This window comes from Lissotriton helveticus, chromosome 10, assembly GCF_964261635.1.
Source record: "Lissotriton helveticus chromosome 10, aLisHel1.1, whole genome shotgun sequence".
NCBI lineage: Eukaryota > Metazoa > Chordata > Amphibia > Caudata > Salamandridae > Lissotriton > Lissotriton helveticus.
In genome coordinates this window covers 721,404,848-721,426,206 of record NC_136071.1, presented here as the reverse complement: position 1 = coordinate 721,426,206, position 21,359 = coordinate 721,404,848, and the positions used below count along the sequence as shown (strand labels likewise).

The 21,359-nt window shown below is 44.2% G+C and overlaps 1 protein-coding gene across 1 annotated transcript in view; it reads left to right on the top strand.

The window, feature by feature from the left end:
- Positions 1-21,359, top strand: part of PTPRN2 (protein tyrosine phosphatase receptor type N2) — a 2,458,064-nt gene that overhangs the window by 1,682,795 nt on the left and 753,910 nt on the right. Inside the window, exon 12 of the mRNA XM_078663270.1 lies at positions 17,293-17,357. Coding sequence (XP_078519396.1) covers positions 17,293-17,357 — 65 coding nt within the window. The remainder of the gene's footprint in view (positions 1-17,292; positions 17,358-21,359) is intronic.

Sequence of the window (21,359 nt, the reverse complement as noted above, 5' to 3'; positions counted from 1 at the left end):
CGCGGGATTAGTTGATGGAAAAAAATTACACAAAAGCCTACCCATGTGTAACTTAGATATTTCATCCTTTCTCGTTCCTCACTTACAGCCAGATTCATCATCGGCATGTTTTGCGAGTCTGTAATAGCGAATAATAAGGAATTACAGACTCGCAAAACGGGATTCATGTAGGAATCGCAATATTTATTGCGATTCCTTCAGCTTCCTTATTTGCGATTAGCTAATTGCTAATCGCAAATAAGGAATAACTCCCCATTCATTCCTATGGGCCTAAAGGCCCATAGGAATGAATGGGAAGACATATCAATGTGCGAATTGCATTAGCGATTCACATTTTGATTTTGCGATTTCAAGGGTGCAGGGGTGTCCAATGGACACCCTGTTGCACCCCTGAAATGACATTGGATGCTGGTGTTACGCACACACATGTCCTTGGGACATGTGTGTGTGTAACATACAACTTAGAAAAATGCACTTAAGTGCATTTTTCTAAGTTTCCGCTATTTACCACGAGGTTTGACTTCGCGGCAAATAGCGGCCCAAATTTGCGAATTCGCAATTTTTAAATGTTTAATGAATTGCATTTAAGGAATCTCAAATAGAGATTCCTTAAATGCAGTTTCTTGCAAATTTGCGAATTCTATAATTGCGATTTTTGCATTTGGGATGATGTATCCCAAATGCAAAAATTGCGCTCGCAAAGGGCCAGATTCTCAGAATCTGGCCCTTTGCGAGCCGATTTCACTTTGGTGAATCTAGCCTGATTTATTTACAACTTGTAATATGTCTCATCTAGACTTCAGCAGCTAGAAGACTGTGTTTAATCAGGTCCAGTAAGTACCATCATGCAAATCAAAAGGAAGACCCCATGACACACAGAGTAGCAAGTAAAATGTGTGATATTTTAGGAGCCCAATGTAAGCCTCAAAGGCATTTCTCTAATCTGGTTATTGTGCAGAACTGGCTTGGGTAAGGCCACAGAATATGAGAATTCTGCAGCTGTGACTCTTAGGACTCACAGGGTTGAAGACAGGTGTGAAAGCAGCTGGGTTCTTTACAATGCTACAAAGACTGCATTTTCTTCTATTTTTTGTGTTATTCCTGCTCACAAATGTGATGTATTTTAGGCTTTTTCATTTTACTAAAATTATGTGTATAATATACTTACCTAAATTGGCTTCAGCCACCTCTCGTCATCTATTGGTCTGTTGTTGTATCATTCACATTTTGCTTCCACCCACCACAGCGTGGGGCTGGTGGTCAACCTACTTAAGCCACTAGTTAATTTCAAAATGAGTAACTGCATTTTGCTCTTTCACAAGGAGCATATCCGCATACAAGGCAATTGCCTCCCGGGCCAGTGTTTTTGTTTCCACTACTTTGTGTTTAGAGACCATTGTCACAGCAGAACAGTTTTGATATAAGCACAGGGAGCATTAACGATTTTTCAGCTCCTGTCTCCTGCCATTGCTGTTGTCAATTCTTTTTGGAGTGGCCTTTGTTTATCTGACTGCTGTTATTTCACAGCATACCAGACTGCAGCCATTTGAAACTTCTCTGTATTAAGTTATCCTCCTTTTACTCTGCATGCAATGATGTATAGTTATATATAGCTATTTCAATATAATATAGAAACTGAGAGCTTCAATGTGATAGGATGTTAATTCATAAGTGGATGGTTCTGCACAACATATTTATCTTGGACTCAGGGGCATATTTATCAATGTTATGCATTGCCCTAGCACCAAATCAAGGGGGTACAAGGGGAACACAAAACCTAGATGAGATTTACCAAGCCACTCAAGGCCACCTTGTGTGGCCCTGCATGGCTTGGAAGATCTGGAGTTATGCAAGGCCATTCAAGTCGCTTGTGCTACTCTGCCCTAGGAAGGAATTCCATGGGTGGAGCGTGGGTGTTTCCCTGCATCCTTCCCTGGATTTTGAGGCATTCCCAGATTTACCAATACTAGTAGACCTGATAATGAGTCAGTAGGGTACACCTTCCCCAGGGAGGTGTAACCAGGAGAAATATCTTTATTTCTGCTCGTTTTTTACTCTTTCTATGTGTGCTGCACAGCACACGTAGAAAGAGGGAAATACCTCTGAGGATTGTTTTTGTGCGGGAAGATGTCCTGTTCTGCACAAAAACGAAGCTGTCCCTTCCTGCACAAAAACAATCCTACCTGTAACGCATGGTGCAAGGGTGCCCTTGTTGGTGCGAGGCAGCAGTTTCTGCACCAGCAAAGGCAGAGAGCAGGATTGCACCTTATAATGTGAGGTACTGCACATTCCTGCCCTCTTCCTTTTCACGCAGCGTAGCACAGCAAGGTGATTTGCTGTGTTGCGTTGCATGACATGTTAATAAATATGGCCCTCAGTTTCACTAATGGTTCTTTTATAAACTTTGCCCAGAAGGAAAACAGAGTTTGCTGAGTTTAAATTTGAAAGATAGTTGTAACACTTTTATTTAAACATAGGTGGAGTGTGATTGTGATTTGGTACCCAAAATGTATACTGTGACCCTTAGGGGAAAAAAAGGAGGACGTACGGGTGCTTCTGTACCTGAAAATTTAATCACAGTTATATTCATGCGGTGAAAAGCTCATTTAAAATCATGGAGGCTTTTGAAGCCTGTAAGATAACTTGTTAAGAGTGTAATTATGTATGAACTCATGAGCCACGTAGACAGCTCATTACAGTGGAATTAGTGCTACCTTTGCGTGCTGCGGAGACAACTTAGTGGATTGATTCTGAGTAAGCTTTGCCGATCCCTAATGCAACCTTTCTTTCTTTGATATGATATGATATGATAACTGGTATTTCTAGAGCGCTCGTATACCAACGGTTTCTTGGCGCTGATTGGGAGCTGCGAGGACAGGTGCTTTGGGTGAGCTATTGATTGTAGGCCTGAGGGAATAGCCTAGTTTTACAGGATTTTCTAAACATGGGATATGAATTGATTTGACGTAGTTCAGGAGGGAGTGTGTTCCAGAACTGAGGTGCCAAAACCGTAAACCGAAGTCCGCCCAGTTTCTTCTGTTTGAAGGAGTGAGGGGTCAACAGATTGGAACTGACAGAGCGAAGGGCGCGGCGAGGGACATAGCGCTGAATTCTGTTGGCTTTGAAGACAGGCCCGTGAGACGAGATGGCTCTATGAATCAGACAGCCCAATTTGAAGAGACAGCATTGGGCCACTGGGAGCCAGTGAAGGCTTTTAAGCAGGGGTTTTACGTGGTGCGACCTAGGCTGCCCATGTACCAGTCTGGCCGCTTGGTTCTGCACCAGTTGAAGCCTTTGTAGTTGGTAGGCGGGGATTCCGGCGTATAGTGAATTGGCATAATCAATGCGAGACATCACTAGGGCCAGAGTGACCTGAACAAGGGCCTCAAAGGAGAGAAATCTACTAATTTTCCGGATCCTACGTAGATGGAAAAAGCAGGCAGAGACTACTGTATTGACCTGAGTTTTTAGGGTGAGATCACTGCTAATTGTGACCCCAAGGCTTTTGACCGTGCTGACTGGGGAGGGAGGGGGCCCAGGGCGGGTGGCCAGAACTTGAAGTTCCAAGGGTTAACTGAGGACCTGGTGAGAACCAGCTCGGTCTTATCTGGGTTTAATTTGAATTGGCTTAGGTTCATCCAATTACTGATGAACGTCATGGTGGATTGGAAGGTTTCCATTGCATGTGAGGAAGAGTCAATGGGAAAGACCAGCTGGATGTCATCGGCGTAGTTAAAGATAGCTATGTCTCTCTGCCGTAGATCGGAGATCAGTGGAAGGATATACAGGTTGAATAGGAGCAGGGAGAGAGAGGACCCCTGAGGAACCCCACAAGTAAGTCTCTTTTTCTCTGAGGAGAAGTCAGAGAGGCGAACGGCTTGGTGGCGGTTGCTGAGGAAGGAGGAGATCCATTTTTGGGGGATGCCCTGGATGCCGGCGCTCTTGACCCGTTCAACCAGTAGGTTGTGGTCGACGGTGTCGAACGCCACCAACAGATCTAGGAGCACTAGGGCCTGTGAGATGTTTTGGTCTGCTCCCTTTCTTAGTTCATTGTGGACTGCCAACATGATGGATTCAGTGGAGTGTTCCGGTCTAAAACCCGCTTGGTGTGGGTCTGGGTAGTGTGAATGTTCCACGAATGCGCTAAGGTAGCTTGCAACATGGGCCTCCAGAATTTTACTCAGAAACGGTAAAAGCGAGATAAGTCGGAAGTTGCTGGGAACAAGAGGGTCAGCTCCTACTTTTTTCAGGATAGGTCTGACTTCTGCAGTTTTGAAACAGTTGGGGACAATGCCGGTGGCTAGGAAGTTGTTGAGGAGGGATAGTGGGGGTTCGGGAAGCTGGAGAAAGATCTCCTGGGCAATGTGGGGGGGACAGCTGTCTGTGGGGGAGCCAGAATGGACTCTTTTGAGTAGGGAAAAAAAATCTCCTTAGTGATAGGTGGAAAAAGATCAAAGGAGAGCGGGTTACGGTGCGTCGGGGCAGGTTCCAGAGTGGAGGGGCTCCTAGGGATGCTGGCTTTGATTTTAGATATCTTGTCAAAAAATAGGTGGTGAGGGAGTCACAGAGCTGTTGTGAGGGGACTGGTTTGGTGGTAATGCGATCGGGTTTGACGAGTTCGTCTACGATGTGGAAAATGTCTTTGGCTTTATTGGTAGAGTTAAGGACCTTTAGTGAGAAGTAGTCAGATTTGGCTTTTAGGATGGCGCCTTTATATTCCTTGAGTGCAAGCACGAAGATGGATTTTTTTATGGGGCAGTAATCCTGTCTCCACTTGCGCTCAGATTAACGCAAGGTCAATTTCATTTCCTTGAGGTTAGTGGTGAACCAGCGTTGGGCGTCATGTGGTCTTCTGCATTTGACCTTCCTAAGGGGGGCCAGTCTATCTCAAGCTGTAGCCAGCCAGGTATTGATGTTGTCTGTCTGGGCATGGGGGGAGGCCTGGGGGCCCTTGGGAAGGGGGCCCGGGGGTTTTAGAGGAGGATAAGATGGAGCAGAGCTCAGAGATGTCAACCCGGCTCCAGTTCCTTGCCTGGCCGGCCACTGGGGGAGGGGTTTTGAGGAGGGGAGAGGACGGGAGATAAATTGGTGATCCGACCAGGTACAGGGGGTGACATGTAAATTTAAAATCTCCAGGTTGGATGTCCAGACCTGGTCCAGTATGTGCCCCTTGGAGTGAGTGGCTACTTTAATGTGCTGGGTAAAATTCTTCCCAGTCAGTGATTCCGTAAAGGTCACTGAGGGGGTGGTTTCACGTTCGTCATATGGCCAGTAGTTAAAGTCCCCAATTATTAGTAGCCTGGCATGATTTATAGCAAGTTCCGCGATGATGTTTGCAAATGCTTGCGGGAAAATGGGAATGTGGCTGGGGGGTCTGTAGACAAACGCACAGACAAAAGGGGAAGAGATAGACTCGAGTCTAAAAAAAGGCCGTCTACCAAGGGGATTTGAGAGATAGATAGAGGTAAATTTATGGGCTTGTGATATTATGGCTGCCGCCCCGCCACCAGCCTTAGGCTCCGATCTATTGGCCTGAAGGGCATAGTAGTTGTCAGGGATGGCTGCTAGCATATCTGGGGTTGATTCCGCTGTCAGCCAGGTTTCAGATAGAAATAAAATGTCGGGCTTGTGGGTGTCTAGGAGATAGAAGATCTCTAGTTGGTGTTTGACCATTGAGCGGCTGTTGATGTACCAGATGGACAAGCTGTTATGGGTCTTGGTTCTGAGGGAGGGGGGAGGTGTGTGGAGGATACCTTTTTGGGGCTTGGCGGGTGGTGGAGGATGGGAAAAAAGGTGGTTGGTATTCCCGACCGTGTCCCTGGGGGATAGCAGCCCGAATTTCTTCAAAGTCCTGCTGATTTCCGGGGAGATAGCCTGAAATGACTAGAAGGAGAGTAGTTCAGCACGGTAATAACGTAGGGAATAACGTAGGGAAAAATGGGCAGGGTGCGTGGCCCCTGGCCCCCGGCAGGCCGCGGACGGGCGCAGACGGGCTTGCCTTTGGCGCGCCTTTGGGTAACACATAGGGAGATATAGGCTGCAAGCCCGGCGCTAGTCGCAGAGCTACGCCCCCAACTGCCACTGAAGAGATACTGCTGCCTGTGTCAACCTGCACCCTCCACAACAGTCTTTCTCAAAAGTATGTGGCTAGCAGTCAATGGCAGATGGACTTGGTTTTTTAGGTCTGTGTTAGCAAAGACCTTTTAATTTTACTACAATTATGCATATAACATAGTTTCTTCTAGGGGTTTCCAGTCAGACTTCATCCTTTAGTCTGTGGCTGCATCATTTACATTTTTCTTCCACCTACTCTAGCATTCATCAAGGTGCAGTGCGTGAGCCCACTTCAGCCATTGGCTGACTTCACTAAAAGTTAGGTCATGCTGCTTTTTCACAAGGAGCACATTCAAACACAAAGTAGTATCCTGCAGTGCCAGGGAGTAATAAGGTCACTTTTTGCTTTTTTGAGACCTTCCGCAAATGTTTGCTTTCAGATTGATGAGGGCTCAGCAGCTTCCCGAGCAATAACGTTTTGCAAACACTATCACAAAACAAATCAAGAGTTGCCAAAAGGAGGTGGCAAACGCTAGATGCATTGACGTTTCCAAAGCTTGTTTGTGTGATTCTGCTTGCCAGTGGGATGTATTTGAAGCAGCTAAGGATGAACATTGATGGGTCACACGTTCTGCCGGCAGGCTAGAAAAATCATCCAAACAGATTGAAAGCTGGAAGGCTGATTGGAGGAATTGAATTAGTTCAGGCGAGACTGAAATAATATCTAATTAAAACCATTTGAAAAATGATGTGAAAATTGGTTTTGACAGAAACATTTACCACGCTGCCATTATTAGTGGGCGGCTTAAGCGAGAAGCATTTCCGTGTAGGGAGTTAAGGCAGTCTGATGGTTACTTGAGAGAAAGCGTTGCACATAACAGCTCAGGCTGTTCACCAAATAAAGTACGAATTTAAGAGGTGAAGGTAGAACGAGAGATCTGTCTCCTTTGTGTCCCTTTAGGCAGGTCAACCTGTCCATATCAGGAGAGTCTTAGCATCAAGGCATTCTGCAGTTTTGCACTATGGGGAGATGTCCTACCATTAATTGAGAGCACTAGAAACTGACTTGTCCATGCATGTATAGATCACGAGGAGTACATTAGGAAGCAGTTCAGCTGTTCCTCCACTGCTCTTCCAGCGGGTCCCACTTCATTATTGGAAGGATCAGGTGATGGTAGAAATATTGGATGTCGAGTTGTTTTATTTGTTAGGCGTGGTTGTGCAGAAATGAGGTGAACCGTTGTAGAACTTGGCTTTCAGCTCTTTTTTTCTTAGTATAAATGAAGAAACTTTATTTTGGAAGAGATACAACCAAGTATAAACCATTGGATGAATTAACAGAAACTCTGCTTTGAGCTCTGATTCGTTGTTGCACAGAGTCCAAAGTAACTTATGATCGACTGTGTCGAAGGTTGCTTTTGGGCAGCTGTTTCATACAAAGACAGGCATAGTCTTTCGGTACTCTACTCACATTTCAAAGGTAGAACACAGAGGGAAAGGACCTTAAAAGCAGACATTCCCATGGACACATTTTTACCTTACAAATAGGAGAGAACAATAGGTGGATCGGTTTGAGAGGGTTTTTGATTGATGGAGAAGGTGGCACTTATTTATAATGGGAAAGTCCAGAGGCAGGCTTTAGAGAGTCCAGGTACCTCAACAGGATGGGCCTTTTTTGTACCATCTTGAAAAATTATTTTCTGGTAAACCTTTTGCTGCAGAGTAAAGGACACCCTGAAAAAGCTGGGTGGGACAGTGTAAGAACATTTTTAGAAAGGAGTAAGGGACACCACCAACCACTGCTCTATTACTACTATAAAGAAGGAAGCCCATCATGTGGAAATACGAATGGTGGCTGCAACAGAGAAGGAAAGAAGATGTCTGCATGAGGCCCTGGAAAAGGACTTTGTAGTCATTGATTGTAGCTCTCACGTGAATCTCTGATTCTAAAAGTTATTCTCACGCCCATTGACCCCTACAAGAAGAGGGTATTCAAGACTCAGGCAGAAGTCACAGCAGTTGAGCTACTCCCTGGATTGTATTATTGGGAAGAGGCTCCCACAATCAGAGTGTGTTGTGCTACCGTAGAGAAAAGTAGCAGGTCCTTTAGGACCAGAATTTTTTTTGTGGTCTTGAAGATAGTAGTTGAGAAGATGTTCTACCTCTGCACAAGACATGAAATACTGTTGGCCAGTCGGCCCTGATGTACAAATCGATGCAAGATGCTTACTCAAAGTATTTTCCATCCAGGTTCTAAATTGATATTGGGACATTGTTGGAGCTGTGCGTGCAGCTTGGCACAAATTGGTTTCACATTTTATTCAAGACTATACTTCCCGAATCAGTTTCCTCACATGTAAATTACACAAAAAAGCAAAAGCAAAACAAAAAATATGCAAATGTGCAAAATCAAATCTGGTTCAAGCAAGATTATTCCCTTGTAAAAAAAACTTGAATGTGGGCCTAATATTAGGCAGTAACTTTACCAAATACACCCCCCCTGTTTTAGATTTGATGATCTCATGTTTAAAAGCGAGTGTACGAGGAAGCGGGTAGGCATTGGTACTCTGGCACCACCTTTCCTATCTTAAAGACACTGCTATTGATTTGGCACTGCCACAAGGGTACATTGGATAGTGTTACTTGCCATTTTCCACTTTTCATGCACTTTCTATACGTCAAGTCTCTGGCCCGATGGTTATTATTACTGCCCAAATCTGTAGATTATTACAGCATCTACTTAAAGATTTATGCACGTGTTACTGTTTCATGCCAACTGAAATAGCAGTCCTAGTTGCTTGGGACATCTACCCAGATTGCCAATCTCTTCTTGGACCGATAAAGCACTGTTTTGTTTGAAGCCCAGCTTTTAGTCTCGGCATTATCTTGGCCAGAACCGTGCCAAGGCCTGGCCTTCTGCTACAAGCAAGGTTGTAGCAGAGTTGCCATGGGCCCTAATGCAAGTTAGGAAAATAGTCCCCCATTCCTAAATTTGGTAGAAAAACAGCTACGTGTGCGACCCTTGATTCATTGTGCCACTGTCCCAGCTACACAGTTGATACCTCCGCCCCCGGCTTCAAGACTTAGGAGTTACTACGGTTCTTTTGTTCCCAGTTTCTACGATTGATTACGATTTTTATTGATACCGCTACACCTAAAATATCGGATTTTGTTGAATTTAGAAGCCTGTGAAGAAAGTATGATACTAAATTTGCAAGAAACAGAGCATCTTGGTTCCTAAGCCAAATTCATAAACGTTTCGGCAAATGTCTTTACTGTTCTTACATAAACTGGAACTACAAAATATTTCGATCTGTTTTTGCCAATTCCTCTATAATAAATGTTCCACCCCTTTCAGTGGGTGTGAGGGGAGCCTTAAAATATATATATCTTTTGGAGGTTTTTTTATATAGCACGACCCGAGACATCGGGTATCACAGACTTTACATGAGCACCAGTTTCGTTACAGATGGACACACTAATTTGTGTTAGACACTGGGAGATTAAGTAATTTGCCCAGATTCACAGGATGTTGAGTGTAGTTGTTGGTACTCAAACCCGGTTCCACAGCTTCAAGCTCCACCGCTCTAGCCCTTAGACTACATTCTCTCCCCGAGATTAATATTTAAATTGTGGTGAGTGGCAAAAAGACATTGATATGCCAAAATACATCCTATTTTGATTGGGATCCTAAAAAATGAGATGGACCAGACATCCACAAACTGACTGCAAAATACTTCCCAAGTCATTAACCCTTCACAGCTTTATTAGACCATGTGGTTACTTGCTTTAAAGCAGGTGTTAGGCCAGAGCTTAACCTAAGTAACATGGAAATGAAATAAACACCAAATTGGCAGGACAGCCTTCTTTCTATTCATATTTTTGAGACTCCGCCCATTAGCTAAGCCTTAACATTATCAACCAATCAATCAAGATTTATTAAGCGTGGCGTTGTGAGGGATGTTTTATGAAAAACATTCTGAACATTGCCCACTTGATTTATTTATGTATTTATTTATTTATTTATTTAACACTGACCAGTCTTTGTGGGTAACAGTATATGATACAACAATTGAACATTTTTATTCCACTCATTACCCATTGTTAGCTGCATCTTGCAGAGTACTGTGTCAACAATCTCTCACTTCTACAGAAAACATCTGTATTTTTAACTATTATCGATTTGAAAAATAAGTTAAATGTGAACTGTAAACAGAAATAACATGGCTGTTCCAAGGCTGACAACCAGTGTCTGCAGCTGCCACCCAGTAATAAGGCTCGATGGTGGGTCAGAATGATTACAGATGATCGCACCCACTGGATGAGCCTTGCTAGATCCCCCCCACAGCACCACCGCCAGTGACATCTCTACCAAAACTTTGATTCTATGTATCTCCTTTGAGGCTTTCTAGTGGAAGGATGGCATTGAGTCATTCCATTTGTTATTTGGAGCAAGACAACATTTCCATGGATACTTTCAGCTCATATAGTAGATAATTAAACAAAGAGGAAGAGATTAGGGGGTTAAAAGCCCAGAGACCCTATTATGATTAGCGGGCACTTTCCCTGTTTGTGGCCAGTGCACCTTAAAACAGGTGCTCCGGGCACAAACAGAGAAAGTGCATCCTATTACATAGAATGCTGTGCTCCCAGGGCAGCCAGCCGGCAACCCACCTGCACTTTTAACACCATTGATGCGGTGCATTTTCCCCGCTGTGCGCTGGAAAATTTAAAAAAACGCGGTTCATGAGTGTACAAGAGGTGTACTTCATGACGAGCTGAGCTCGTCATGAGCGTCGAAGGGGTTAAAGGGGATTAGAGATCCCCTTGCAGGCAGGTGTAGTGAGGGTTTGCACCTGCCTGCAAGGGGATGTCTGGGGGTCCCTTTAAGCCTCCAGAGAGCTGCTTTCAACTTTTAGGTGCTGCACTGACAGTGCGACCCCTGACAGCTTCTTTGCCTCTGCGCTAGCATCTATAAAACGGCGCGGACACAGAGACAAAGGAATTCGCTCATTTGTATGGGGCCACACCCCCATGCAGATGAAGGAATGCCCTCCTGAGAAAGCGCTGGTACTGTATGTGCGCCAGCGCTTTCAGTTTAACTGAACAGGCCGCACAAGCGTCTGCGGTCCCTTCTGTAATACCAAAGTGCCCCGGGGCAGCTAAGTGGTTGCAAACGCCTGTTGTGCCCCCAGGGCACTTCGTGCAATACTGCCTTATGACTGATATGAGTACCTGTGATCATGTGATGACATGCAGTGTGGTGGCCACTCTAAGCTCGTTGGAAGTAGGGTATGCAGCCCGAATTGTTCCACTGTAGCTAATTCTGGAGAAACATCGAAGTACAAAGATTTCAAACAATCAATCAATCAATAAATTACCTTATTCGGATAAAAGCATTTCCATAAAAGGACAAATCACATTTCAGCATATAAAGTACAAAGATTTATTTTGATGAATTAGAATGCTAATTAAATAAGTTGTCACAAAAATGTTGGAAAATTGTAGGGGGTCACCTTCATCAGAAATTACATATCCTTCATTTGATGGCTTTTCCTTTTAAATGCCTCCCTCACTGCTTGCAAACACCTGCTTCTTTTTGATTCACAATCCTAGAGAAAGGAGTTTTGTGTTCTCAGTCTTTGTTGTCTAGGGTTCAGCGCCGAAGACATTGCTTTGCTTTTATTTTGTATTATTTTTTTTGAAACATTAAATATTTAAATGAAGCCTTCTGAATGAAAGCTAGGCGTATGTGCTGTTTTAACTGCTACAGAGAAAGTCGAGGTTAATAAATTATGGGCACCTTGAGTTTGTTTGAAACCTTGCATTAAAGTTAAATTAGCTTTAGGCACGGGTGATTTGGCGATATCTCTCATTAACTATGCTGTAGTGGCTTCATGTAAACAAAGCCATGCAGTAACTGACAGTCCAAGGTTTTACAAGAGAAGAGATTAAAGGGCAAAACAATGCTGATTAAATATCGACAATTAGTACCCTGGTGTGTCATAATCTTTGACATGGAGAATGTTCTGCTGCAATGAGCACAGGGCCAGAACAAAAAAAAGGGCGTGTAAGACAGCAATTTTTGTGGCACCAAATTGCTGGAAGAAAGGCCAGACTGTGGCCTTGTCAGTGTATGGGGAACACCCTAGGTAGCGAAATTCAAGATTGCCTATGTAACATATTGATGCTATACGCACTAGGACCCTTCAGGGGCGGCTCTAGGCTCATGGCGGCCCTGGGCAGGAAGCGAAGATATGGGGCCCCGGAAGAGGGGGTCCAGGTGGGGCGGAGCGCGGAGGCCAGTGAAGAGGGGGGGTTCAGGGTGTTTGGAAGTGGAACAGAGCCGGAGGCCGCCAAATCCCTGCCAGGGGCCACCACGTAAATATGTATCCATCCTCAGAGGATTATTATATTAAGGATATATATTGGCGTGGTCGCCCCTGGGGTTTGGTGGCCCTGTGCAGGTGCACAGCTTGCACATGCCTACGGCCGCCCCTGGACCCTTGTGGTTCTGAGTGGGACCTTGAACAGGGACTACGTGATGTGCTAGGGAGGTGTCAGGGTCTGGTTCTGGAAAGGATGACGTAATGTGTAATGTAAGAATAAATGTTGGAGAATAAGGATGTGCTCAACCGCAGCTCCCGTGTGTGATGCAATCTATTTGCCTGCTCCAGGGCTGGTGAAGATGCTGCAGTCTAGAGGGCTGAATATATTTGCACTATTGCTGGATGTAAAGAATCATTGAGGTGAACTGAAGGTTAAAAAAATCAAGTGAATGAGGCTGTAAATCAATCAATCTTAGCTCTTTTAGAGTCAAAATTATCTCCCTCGTCCTGGAGAAGACCTCGTTTTCTATTCTCATATTGATAATAATAAGAATGACAAAACAATCAATGCCACTGCCCACCCTTAAGTTAACAGATAGTGGAAAAAACTGACTGAAAACAATACTTTTGGCACCTTTTAATTTAAAATTTTAGTTTTGTATTCTCACAGCCTGGATGGCATTTACAGACTGGTAGATGATAATGCATTAGATTGGACAGTGGTGTTACAGAGATGGCAGATGTAGAGTAGCATATCAAAGGAGGACCGTATTTTCTGCACAGACCATCTAAATAGATAAGGCTTATTTTGTGGGAAAAATCTGTGAAACAGGGCAGATAACATAAATATCTTAACAGAGTCACACATTGACTAAGAGGCCCTTAAATAACAAGCTACACTCCTGGATATGGACAGAAAACTTTAGTGAGATGGGACTAATAAGGTTTTAAATAACAGTGTGTACTCTTAGGGACCGATTACTATGTAGGTCGGAAAGCATTCCGACCTAATTGGTCTCGGAAGGGTTTCCAACCGAATCGGATTTGGGGAGTTCAACCGACCGATTACGATGCGTCCAAATACGATTCGGTTGGACTCCCATTGACTTCTATGAGAGCCTGTGTTCCAGCCGAATACACAGGCTACCATTGAAGAAAGGGGTGGCTGGGGAAAATCGTGGACCCTGTGGTGGGTACCCCTTGGTGCCTGCCACACTGTTCATGGTTGAAAAGGGGGGTCCCTTGGGTACGCCCACGGGCTCCATTTGGAAGGCTCCGGGTGAAGGGGGTTCTGCTATGGGCCCCCAAAGTCAGATTCTGACAGCCAATCCATATCTGAATAACCTATTCAGAAAGGCTGTAAGAATCCCACATCGTAATCGTTCGGTCGGAAACGCGGTCCGTAGACCTATACGAGTCTGCTCCGACCAACTCCGTTCCTCGGAATGCCATTCAAATCGGAAATCCTGAACGTTTTCTAACTATTGTAATTGAAAGCTTTCCGAATCGGTCGTCAAGATGGGTTCCCAATTGGATTCGGCAGACCCAAATCCAATTCAGAGCCTTTCCGGCTGACATCGTAATCGGCCCATTAGAAAATGAATGGAAATCACCAGTGAAACAGCAAAGAGACAGAAATAGGTCATTGGGTTTTATGTCCGTAGTATGGAACGCTTACGTTGGCTGTGACTGTGCAGGTGTTTTAAGGCACTCTCTGAAGATGGGGAAAGAAGTGGCAAGTTTGATCTCGGTAGGCAGTGTGCTTTGGATCTTACATGCAAAATGGGAAATAACATGCTAGGCCTGAAATTACTCGGACCATTTATTCTTACAGTTATCAATTCTGGGAGCATTTTCACACATTTTCCTCACTTGAGCATGAGGAAAATGTGGGCAGAAACACATTTGTTTTTACCAGGTGTGTTTCTGCACCTGATAAAGTTTCGGCTCATGCAAGGAGGTGACTCCTGCGGAGATAGTGCTCCACATGACTACTAACATGGGCTTAGGGAACGGAGAACCTACTGGGTGATATGTAGAAACCATCGCAATGGACCGCACACCGCTAGCCCCTCCTCCGGATCGCCCCTAGGGACTCTGGTACATGGAGTTCTTGAGTGGTTCACCCCAGTGGGTGCAAGTAGGTACTTGTTGGACTGATGATCTCTAGACCCGATACATGTCCCGGGTTTTTGGATATCGTCCGAGACATGGCTCGGGTTTCGGGATAACTTCCCTCATCAGTAGAGAAAATAGTTAGGGGTGGAAGAGAAGTACGCCAAACAACCGTCACTGGCCTCGATGCCCGAACCGGCACGCAGGTGCGTCGTCCAGGAGCCCGTCGGCTCAAAGCTCAAGGGAGCCCATTTGTAGAAACCATCGCAATGGACCGCACACCGCTAGACCCTCCTCCGGATCGCCCCTAGGGACTCTGGTACATGGAGTTCTTGGGTGGTTCACCCCAGTGGGTGCAAGTAGGTACTTGTTGGACTGATGATCTCTAGACCCGATACATGTCCCGGGTTTTTGGATATCACCCGAGACATGGCTCGGGTTTCGGGATAACTTCCCTCATCAGTAGAGAAAATAGTTAGGGGTTGAAGAGAAGGCCGCCAAACAACCGTCAATGGCCTCGATGCCCGAACCGGCACGCAGGTGCGTCGTCTAGGAGCCCGTCGGCTCAAAGCTCAAGGGAGCCAATTTGTACGTTCATTGGGTTTTATGTCCGTAGTATGGAACGCTTACGTTGGCTGTGACTGTGCAGGTGTTTTAAGGCACTCTGTGAAGATGGGGAAAGAAGTGGCAAGTTTCATCTCGGTAGGCAGTGTGCTTTGGATCTTACATGCAAAATGGGAAATAACATGCTAGGCCTGGAATTACTCTGACCATTTATTCTTACAGTTATCAATTCTCGGAGCATTTTCACACATTTTCCTCACTTGAGCATGAGGAAAATGTGGGCAGAAACACATTTGTTTTTACCGGTGTGTTGCTGCACCTGATAAAGTTTCGTCTCATGCAAGGAGGTAACTCCTGCGGAGATAGTGCTCCACATGACTACTAACATGGGCTTAGGGAAGGGAGAACCTACTGGGTGATATGATTAAACTGCTTGTTGCCAAAGAAGATGTAGGTTGCAGAGTGAAGGAATGCTTAGAGGAGTGTCAGGTGAGCTTTTGGGAACCCAATTAGTATGACATTCCTGTAGTTAGTAAATATATGACCAGAGAGAGGGCACAAATTGTAGGTCACATTTGGATACAAATGTTTTCATAACTTGGCTTGGCAGTGTGGGTTGGGTGGACTGTTCTGACTGGAGCAGGGCTGCATATAGCTGGGTCCAAACTGAGGTGGCATGGTGTACAAAATAAGGATGGATTGGGATGCGGCCCGGAGTCATTACCAGTGGCTGAGATTAATTCAAGAATTCCACTCATCACTTTTTGGATGCAGATTTATAAGACACAAACCTAGCTGTAAAGCAACAGAGCACTGTACAGTAATTGAGAAACAATGCATGGGTGGAAGGGAAGTGATTGCAGGAAGGGACAGGGAGGTCTTGAGTCCAGAAACAACAAGTAAATCTAAATCAGGGAGCTCTCGTACTGTTTGCGACATCACTGAGTAACTATTAGACCCCGAATACAAGCCAGGTGCAAATCTGTGCCAAAATTCTGAGGGGCTGGAATTTCCAGTACCGGACAGTATCTCCACATGGGATTCTTGCAATTACAGGTTAAGTCCCCCAGAATGGGAAATAACTGTTTGGCCCTGGAGTTATCGGGCAATATTCAGCACGGAATTTCCTATTTCATGGGACTTAACACTGGCATTTTCCACCTGCTCTGAGTCTGGGAAGGGTATTTGAGTGGTGGGTAGCATGAAGAAGACTTGAAAGATTGTTGCCTAGGTGGGGCAGAATTACATGTTTTCCTTCTTGCCTTAGCTGAAGATCAGGTGGGTGCTAATATCTGGTGACTCCTTTTTCAAAAATTATTTTACCATTGCATTATGGTCAATAAATGCATGCATGAGGTACTAATGTTTTCCATTCTTTAGACTAAACTATAGAAGAATATCCTCAATTTCTGTTATTTTACCTAATATAACCAGCACACAGTTTACTTTCACCTATGATGTTTGACTGGATCTGCTGTGCACATTGAAGGTATTGGTATCAACTAATGAAATCATGGACGCCAATTAGCAGTAGCCTGGCTGGAATGTCTTAACCATAGTTTTTATCTAGGTCCCCCTTGCTACCCATGGTCTCAGAGGCAGGTAGCTCTATCAACCATATGTCCTTTCTGTAATTTTCAGTCTTTGCATTACTTTAGCTGCTCAGATCAGAAGTTCATGGAAAGCTGCTTTGGGGCAAAGGGTGGAACAAGGGATCAACACTGTTATGTGACTGACCAATCAGAAGGTTCATGATGTCACTTCCGTTACTGTTGGCAATGCTTGGAATGGAAAAATACAAGTGCAGGTACTCTGTACCAGAGTACCTGCTTGTTTCTGAGAAGTGCTGGTACTCTCCAATTAAAAGTATGGCATTTCTCTTAAGAAGTGCCGGTACTCTACCTGTCAAAATACTGTACCTTGTATATATAAACTTTCTTTTCAATAAAAAATTACTGAAATAAAAAAAAAAGTGCTGGCACCCCGTACCGGACAGGACTGGCCCATTTAAAGCACTGACTTTTGGAATTTTGATGAATCAACATGCATGGATGGCATGGATACGTATTACGATGGAGAAATATCTCGACCAGGGCAGAGGGGGCGAGTTTTGTTTATGACCGGAACTTAGTCAATTAAAGCCAGTATGATTGGGACATGTTCTTGTAAGACTTTAAATCGTCCACAGTGCAGCGTTTGCTGAAAGTTTGTGTTTTATTTTCTGTTTCAGCTAGCCACAAGAACGAACTGGAGAAGTCGACGGGACTAAAAATTCTGCAGACAGGCACCGGAGAGGTAAGTGTCTTTTGGGCTTTCAGCGCGCAGTAAAACAACCAGTAGTCTTTCAGGACATTTTAAGCTCCTACTTACAATTCACGGTCAGCGCCGCCAACAGGGCCTTGAGAAGGGTTTTGACGGTACAGCTGCAAATGTCAAAATGAAATCAGCTTAAAATAACTACGCCATTGCCTCCCACTGGGGCGGAGCCCTGGACGCGAGAGCAAAGCCGAGGCGGCTCGAGAAAGGCATTCCACGGCTTTGTTGCTTCTGAGACCCCCGAGTCCCTGCAGAAGAACAAAGCAGACGTAGGGTCTTTCATGTTCACTGGTTCCACTGCAACGGGAGCTAACAGGAATCTATAAAACCGCGCCGTTTACGGCAAAAGATCCACATGAATGGCGGCTGCTCTGTGAGTGGCTTTTCTGCGCCAGATGTGCGAAAAATGCGCAGGATGGCCTGCAACCGTGATTGCACGCGCTAATGATAACATGCATGTGCCAAAGTGGTGCGCTGTACTACATATACGTATTTTCAATAAGTTCAAACTGTGATTTTTTTTCTCTGAGTGCTGCGCTGAATTTACGTGTTTCTTGCTGGTACACACAAAACAATATTTGGAAATTGCAGGTATTAAGGATGGCAGTGTTTAGGCTCAGAGATAAATACTCTCTCTCTCTCACACACTATATATACATATATATATATATATGTATATATATATATATATATATATGTGTGTATATATATATATATATATATATATATAAATATATATATACATACATATACATATACATATATATATATTTAGGTATATATATTTTTAAATATATATAAATGTTTAAATATGTATTTACGTATATAGTATATATGCAGATACACAGAAATTAATATGCTATTTATTACCATAGTTGAGTGCGGAAAGGGGGCATGACTCAAGAAATGAGAAACATTGAGTGGATTATGCTGCCTCTCCCCTCCCTCAAAATGATAAGAAATGCCATTCTACTTTCTGTGGATCTGCATATATGGTTCAGGGCTGGACTGGGAACGCATACCTGCCCTGGCAATTCAGCTGGACCAGCCCCGGGGGGCAGGGGAGAGTGTGCAGTGCTAGTGAGAAGCAGTGCTGCCGGCCGCTGTAGCACCACTGCTGCCGCTTTTGTTACAGGGGGCCGATATTGCAGCACTGCTGCATAACTGGCCACCAGTGATAAAACCGGCCCCTACTACTTGACAACTGGACCCCACCATTCCGACCCACCAGGAAAACACTTGGGGCCCGATAAGGCCAGTCCGGCCCTAGTATGGTTTACATCCTGCTGATTTTTTCCAAGTGAATTAGTTATAAAAACAGGTTTTTAAGTGAACCCAAAGCACAATCTGATTGTGCAGTTCCATAGCGTGAACAAAGAGGATCAAGGGGCGAGTGACCTAGAAGGTCGAAAAGATGGTGCTCTACTAGGCAAGACCATATGGTTTCACCTTTACACTGAAATAATAACAGCGTGCGTTTATTACTACTCTTGCTTCAAATCTTATTTTATTTGGTCGCATTTATTTTTGTATATCACGTTTGGGTGCATGCATTGCACAAAACGCAGTGGTATAAAACATATTTCTCAGAGAACCCTAAAAATATTTCATGGTTCCCTGTGAAATATTGATTTTATCATCACAGTGATAGCCACCCCACCAGTTTGCAGAGCTTCACTATTTGCAAAGGCTCCTAGAATTATGCAGCATGGAGGACCGTATTATGCATCAGAGCTCTTTAAAATATGCGGCAAAAAGCACACATTTTACAGCACATTCTCTAGTAGCATTATATTTATCATGTTGTGCTGAAAACAGATTTTTTATGAATCTGTAAATGTAATAAATTACGTGACTATTGTGTTAAATTAATATTCGTAATAAAGACCGCAGCCATGGAATTGCATAATTCCTTTGGCCCTGACCATTGTCCATTTTTATAAAATCAACAATCCATTCATGAAAGGGAAACAAATCCTTAACAATATAATTCCAATCAGTGCTTATTGTCATCTGCACGTCCAAGAGAGTGGCTTCATTGATATCCTCTTTGTAGAAACAGAATGTGTTTTAACTAAGCAGGCAATCAAGGAATACACTTAATAGTTTCAATAAATATTGCACGTTATAAAAATAGCTTTTTTTCAAGCTATCTCAAAATAAACATGTAATACAAAAAATGCATAATGGGTAAATAAATAGTGACATTAACAAAGAGCTTTGCCCTTGGCCTCATGGCATTTAAAAGCCCTCAGTGGCAATATGTACATGTTACATGATTACCCTATATGTTATTATTTGAAACCAGTGAAGTTATAATGTATTCATATCTCACATTTATTACTACAGTGCAAAGGTCAACACCCATATCTTTTATCAATTTGCACCTTTTCTAACGAGCAATATAACTACTTACTTCCTCCCATATTCCGTATTGTAATAATTCTACAGAAGAACACACATGGGCCCATCATTACAATGTTTTTTAGTGAGATTTGTTGTCATGGCATGGATTTTCCAACTTAAGCTGTAGTTCTGGTTGATTATCTTTCCCTATAACTTCTACACATTGTTAGACCTGGCACCATTGGCGTGGGTCTACCTTCCATTTTTGCTGTTACCTCATGTATTTTTGCTGGTATTAGATGCTTTGGGCACTGTGCCACTGCTATTCAGTGCTGTGCTGTGCCACAGTGCAAGTGCTCCCTATTGTAAATTGATGTGTTAATCAGTGGTTCCATGTTTGGCTATTTGGTTTACTGTCAGACTCTAGTAAAGTGCACTGAGTGTGCCCAGGGCTTGTAAATCCAAATGCTGCTGGTGGGCCTGCAGCACTGGCTGTGCCACCCACAGAAGCAGCCTTGTAAAATGAGTCCAAGGTCTGCCATTACAGAGCCTGCGTGCAGTCTGGTACTGTCCTGCTGACTGGGCAAGTGCACCCACTTGCCAGTCCCTAAATCTTCCCTTTTCTTCATATCAGTCACCCCTATGGTAGTCCCAAGGGCAGGGTGCAATGTAAGTATGAGGTAGGACAAGCTCTGGTGTGTGGGGCATGTCCTAATAGTGAGTTACAGCCATTTTCATTGTTCAATATTGCAAGGCTACCTGTTCTCCATAGGCCAGAATGGGCTGTTAGATTATTACATGTTTATAATCCTAGCTGTCTCAGAGAACATGGTAGAAATTCGAGTTTAGTATGCCTGAACTCAGAATAATAAAATACATCTTTTAGTGAAGTTGGTTTTAACATTCTGTGTTTGCAAATACCACTTTTAGAAAGTAGGTATTTGCTTGTCTAACCATTCAAACCTGCCTCTGCTAGGTTGTATATTCCTTTGTCTGGTTTTGTGAGTGACAGGGCTGTGGGATTCCAAGAGACAGGATGAGTCAGCCCAGTGGTGAATAGAGAGATCTGCATCTAGATGGGCGGGAGGAGCTGAACCTCAAACTTGAATAGGGCTGTGCCTGCCTTCCACAATGCTGGTTCCACCTCCTGGGGAGCGGCTGACATCTCTGCCCTGCACACAGAAAGAAGAGAAGGAGTCCTGTAAACAAAGTGCTCCAGGACTGTACTTGCCTTCCACAATGCTGGCTCCACCACCAGTGGGGTGTCTTATGTGCCTGCCCTGCACTGTGAAAGGAAAGGAGAAGTCTGGTAAACAGAGTGCTTCAGTGCTGGTTTGGACTAGGCGAAGGCCCCTCTCCCCTCAGAGAACAAAGGATTTTGGGGTATAAATATTGGGACCCTGATCCCATGAAATTAGATCACTTTGGACTTCAAGAAGAAACCTTTACTGAGGAGAGGAACCTGAAGAAACTGGGGAGAGACTATTCCCAAGCTGAAGTGCTGCTTGGGGGATTGGTCTGCAGTGGTTGCCTTACTGCCAAAGGTAGGAGAAAGGAACTTTGTGTACTTTGCTTTCAACTTGTCAAGGATCTCCAAGGGCTTGGAAAAGAGCTTGCCTCCTGCTGAAGTCTCAG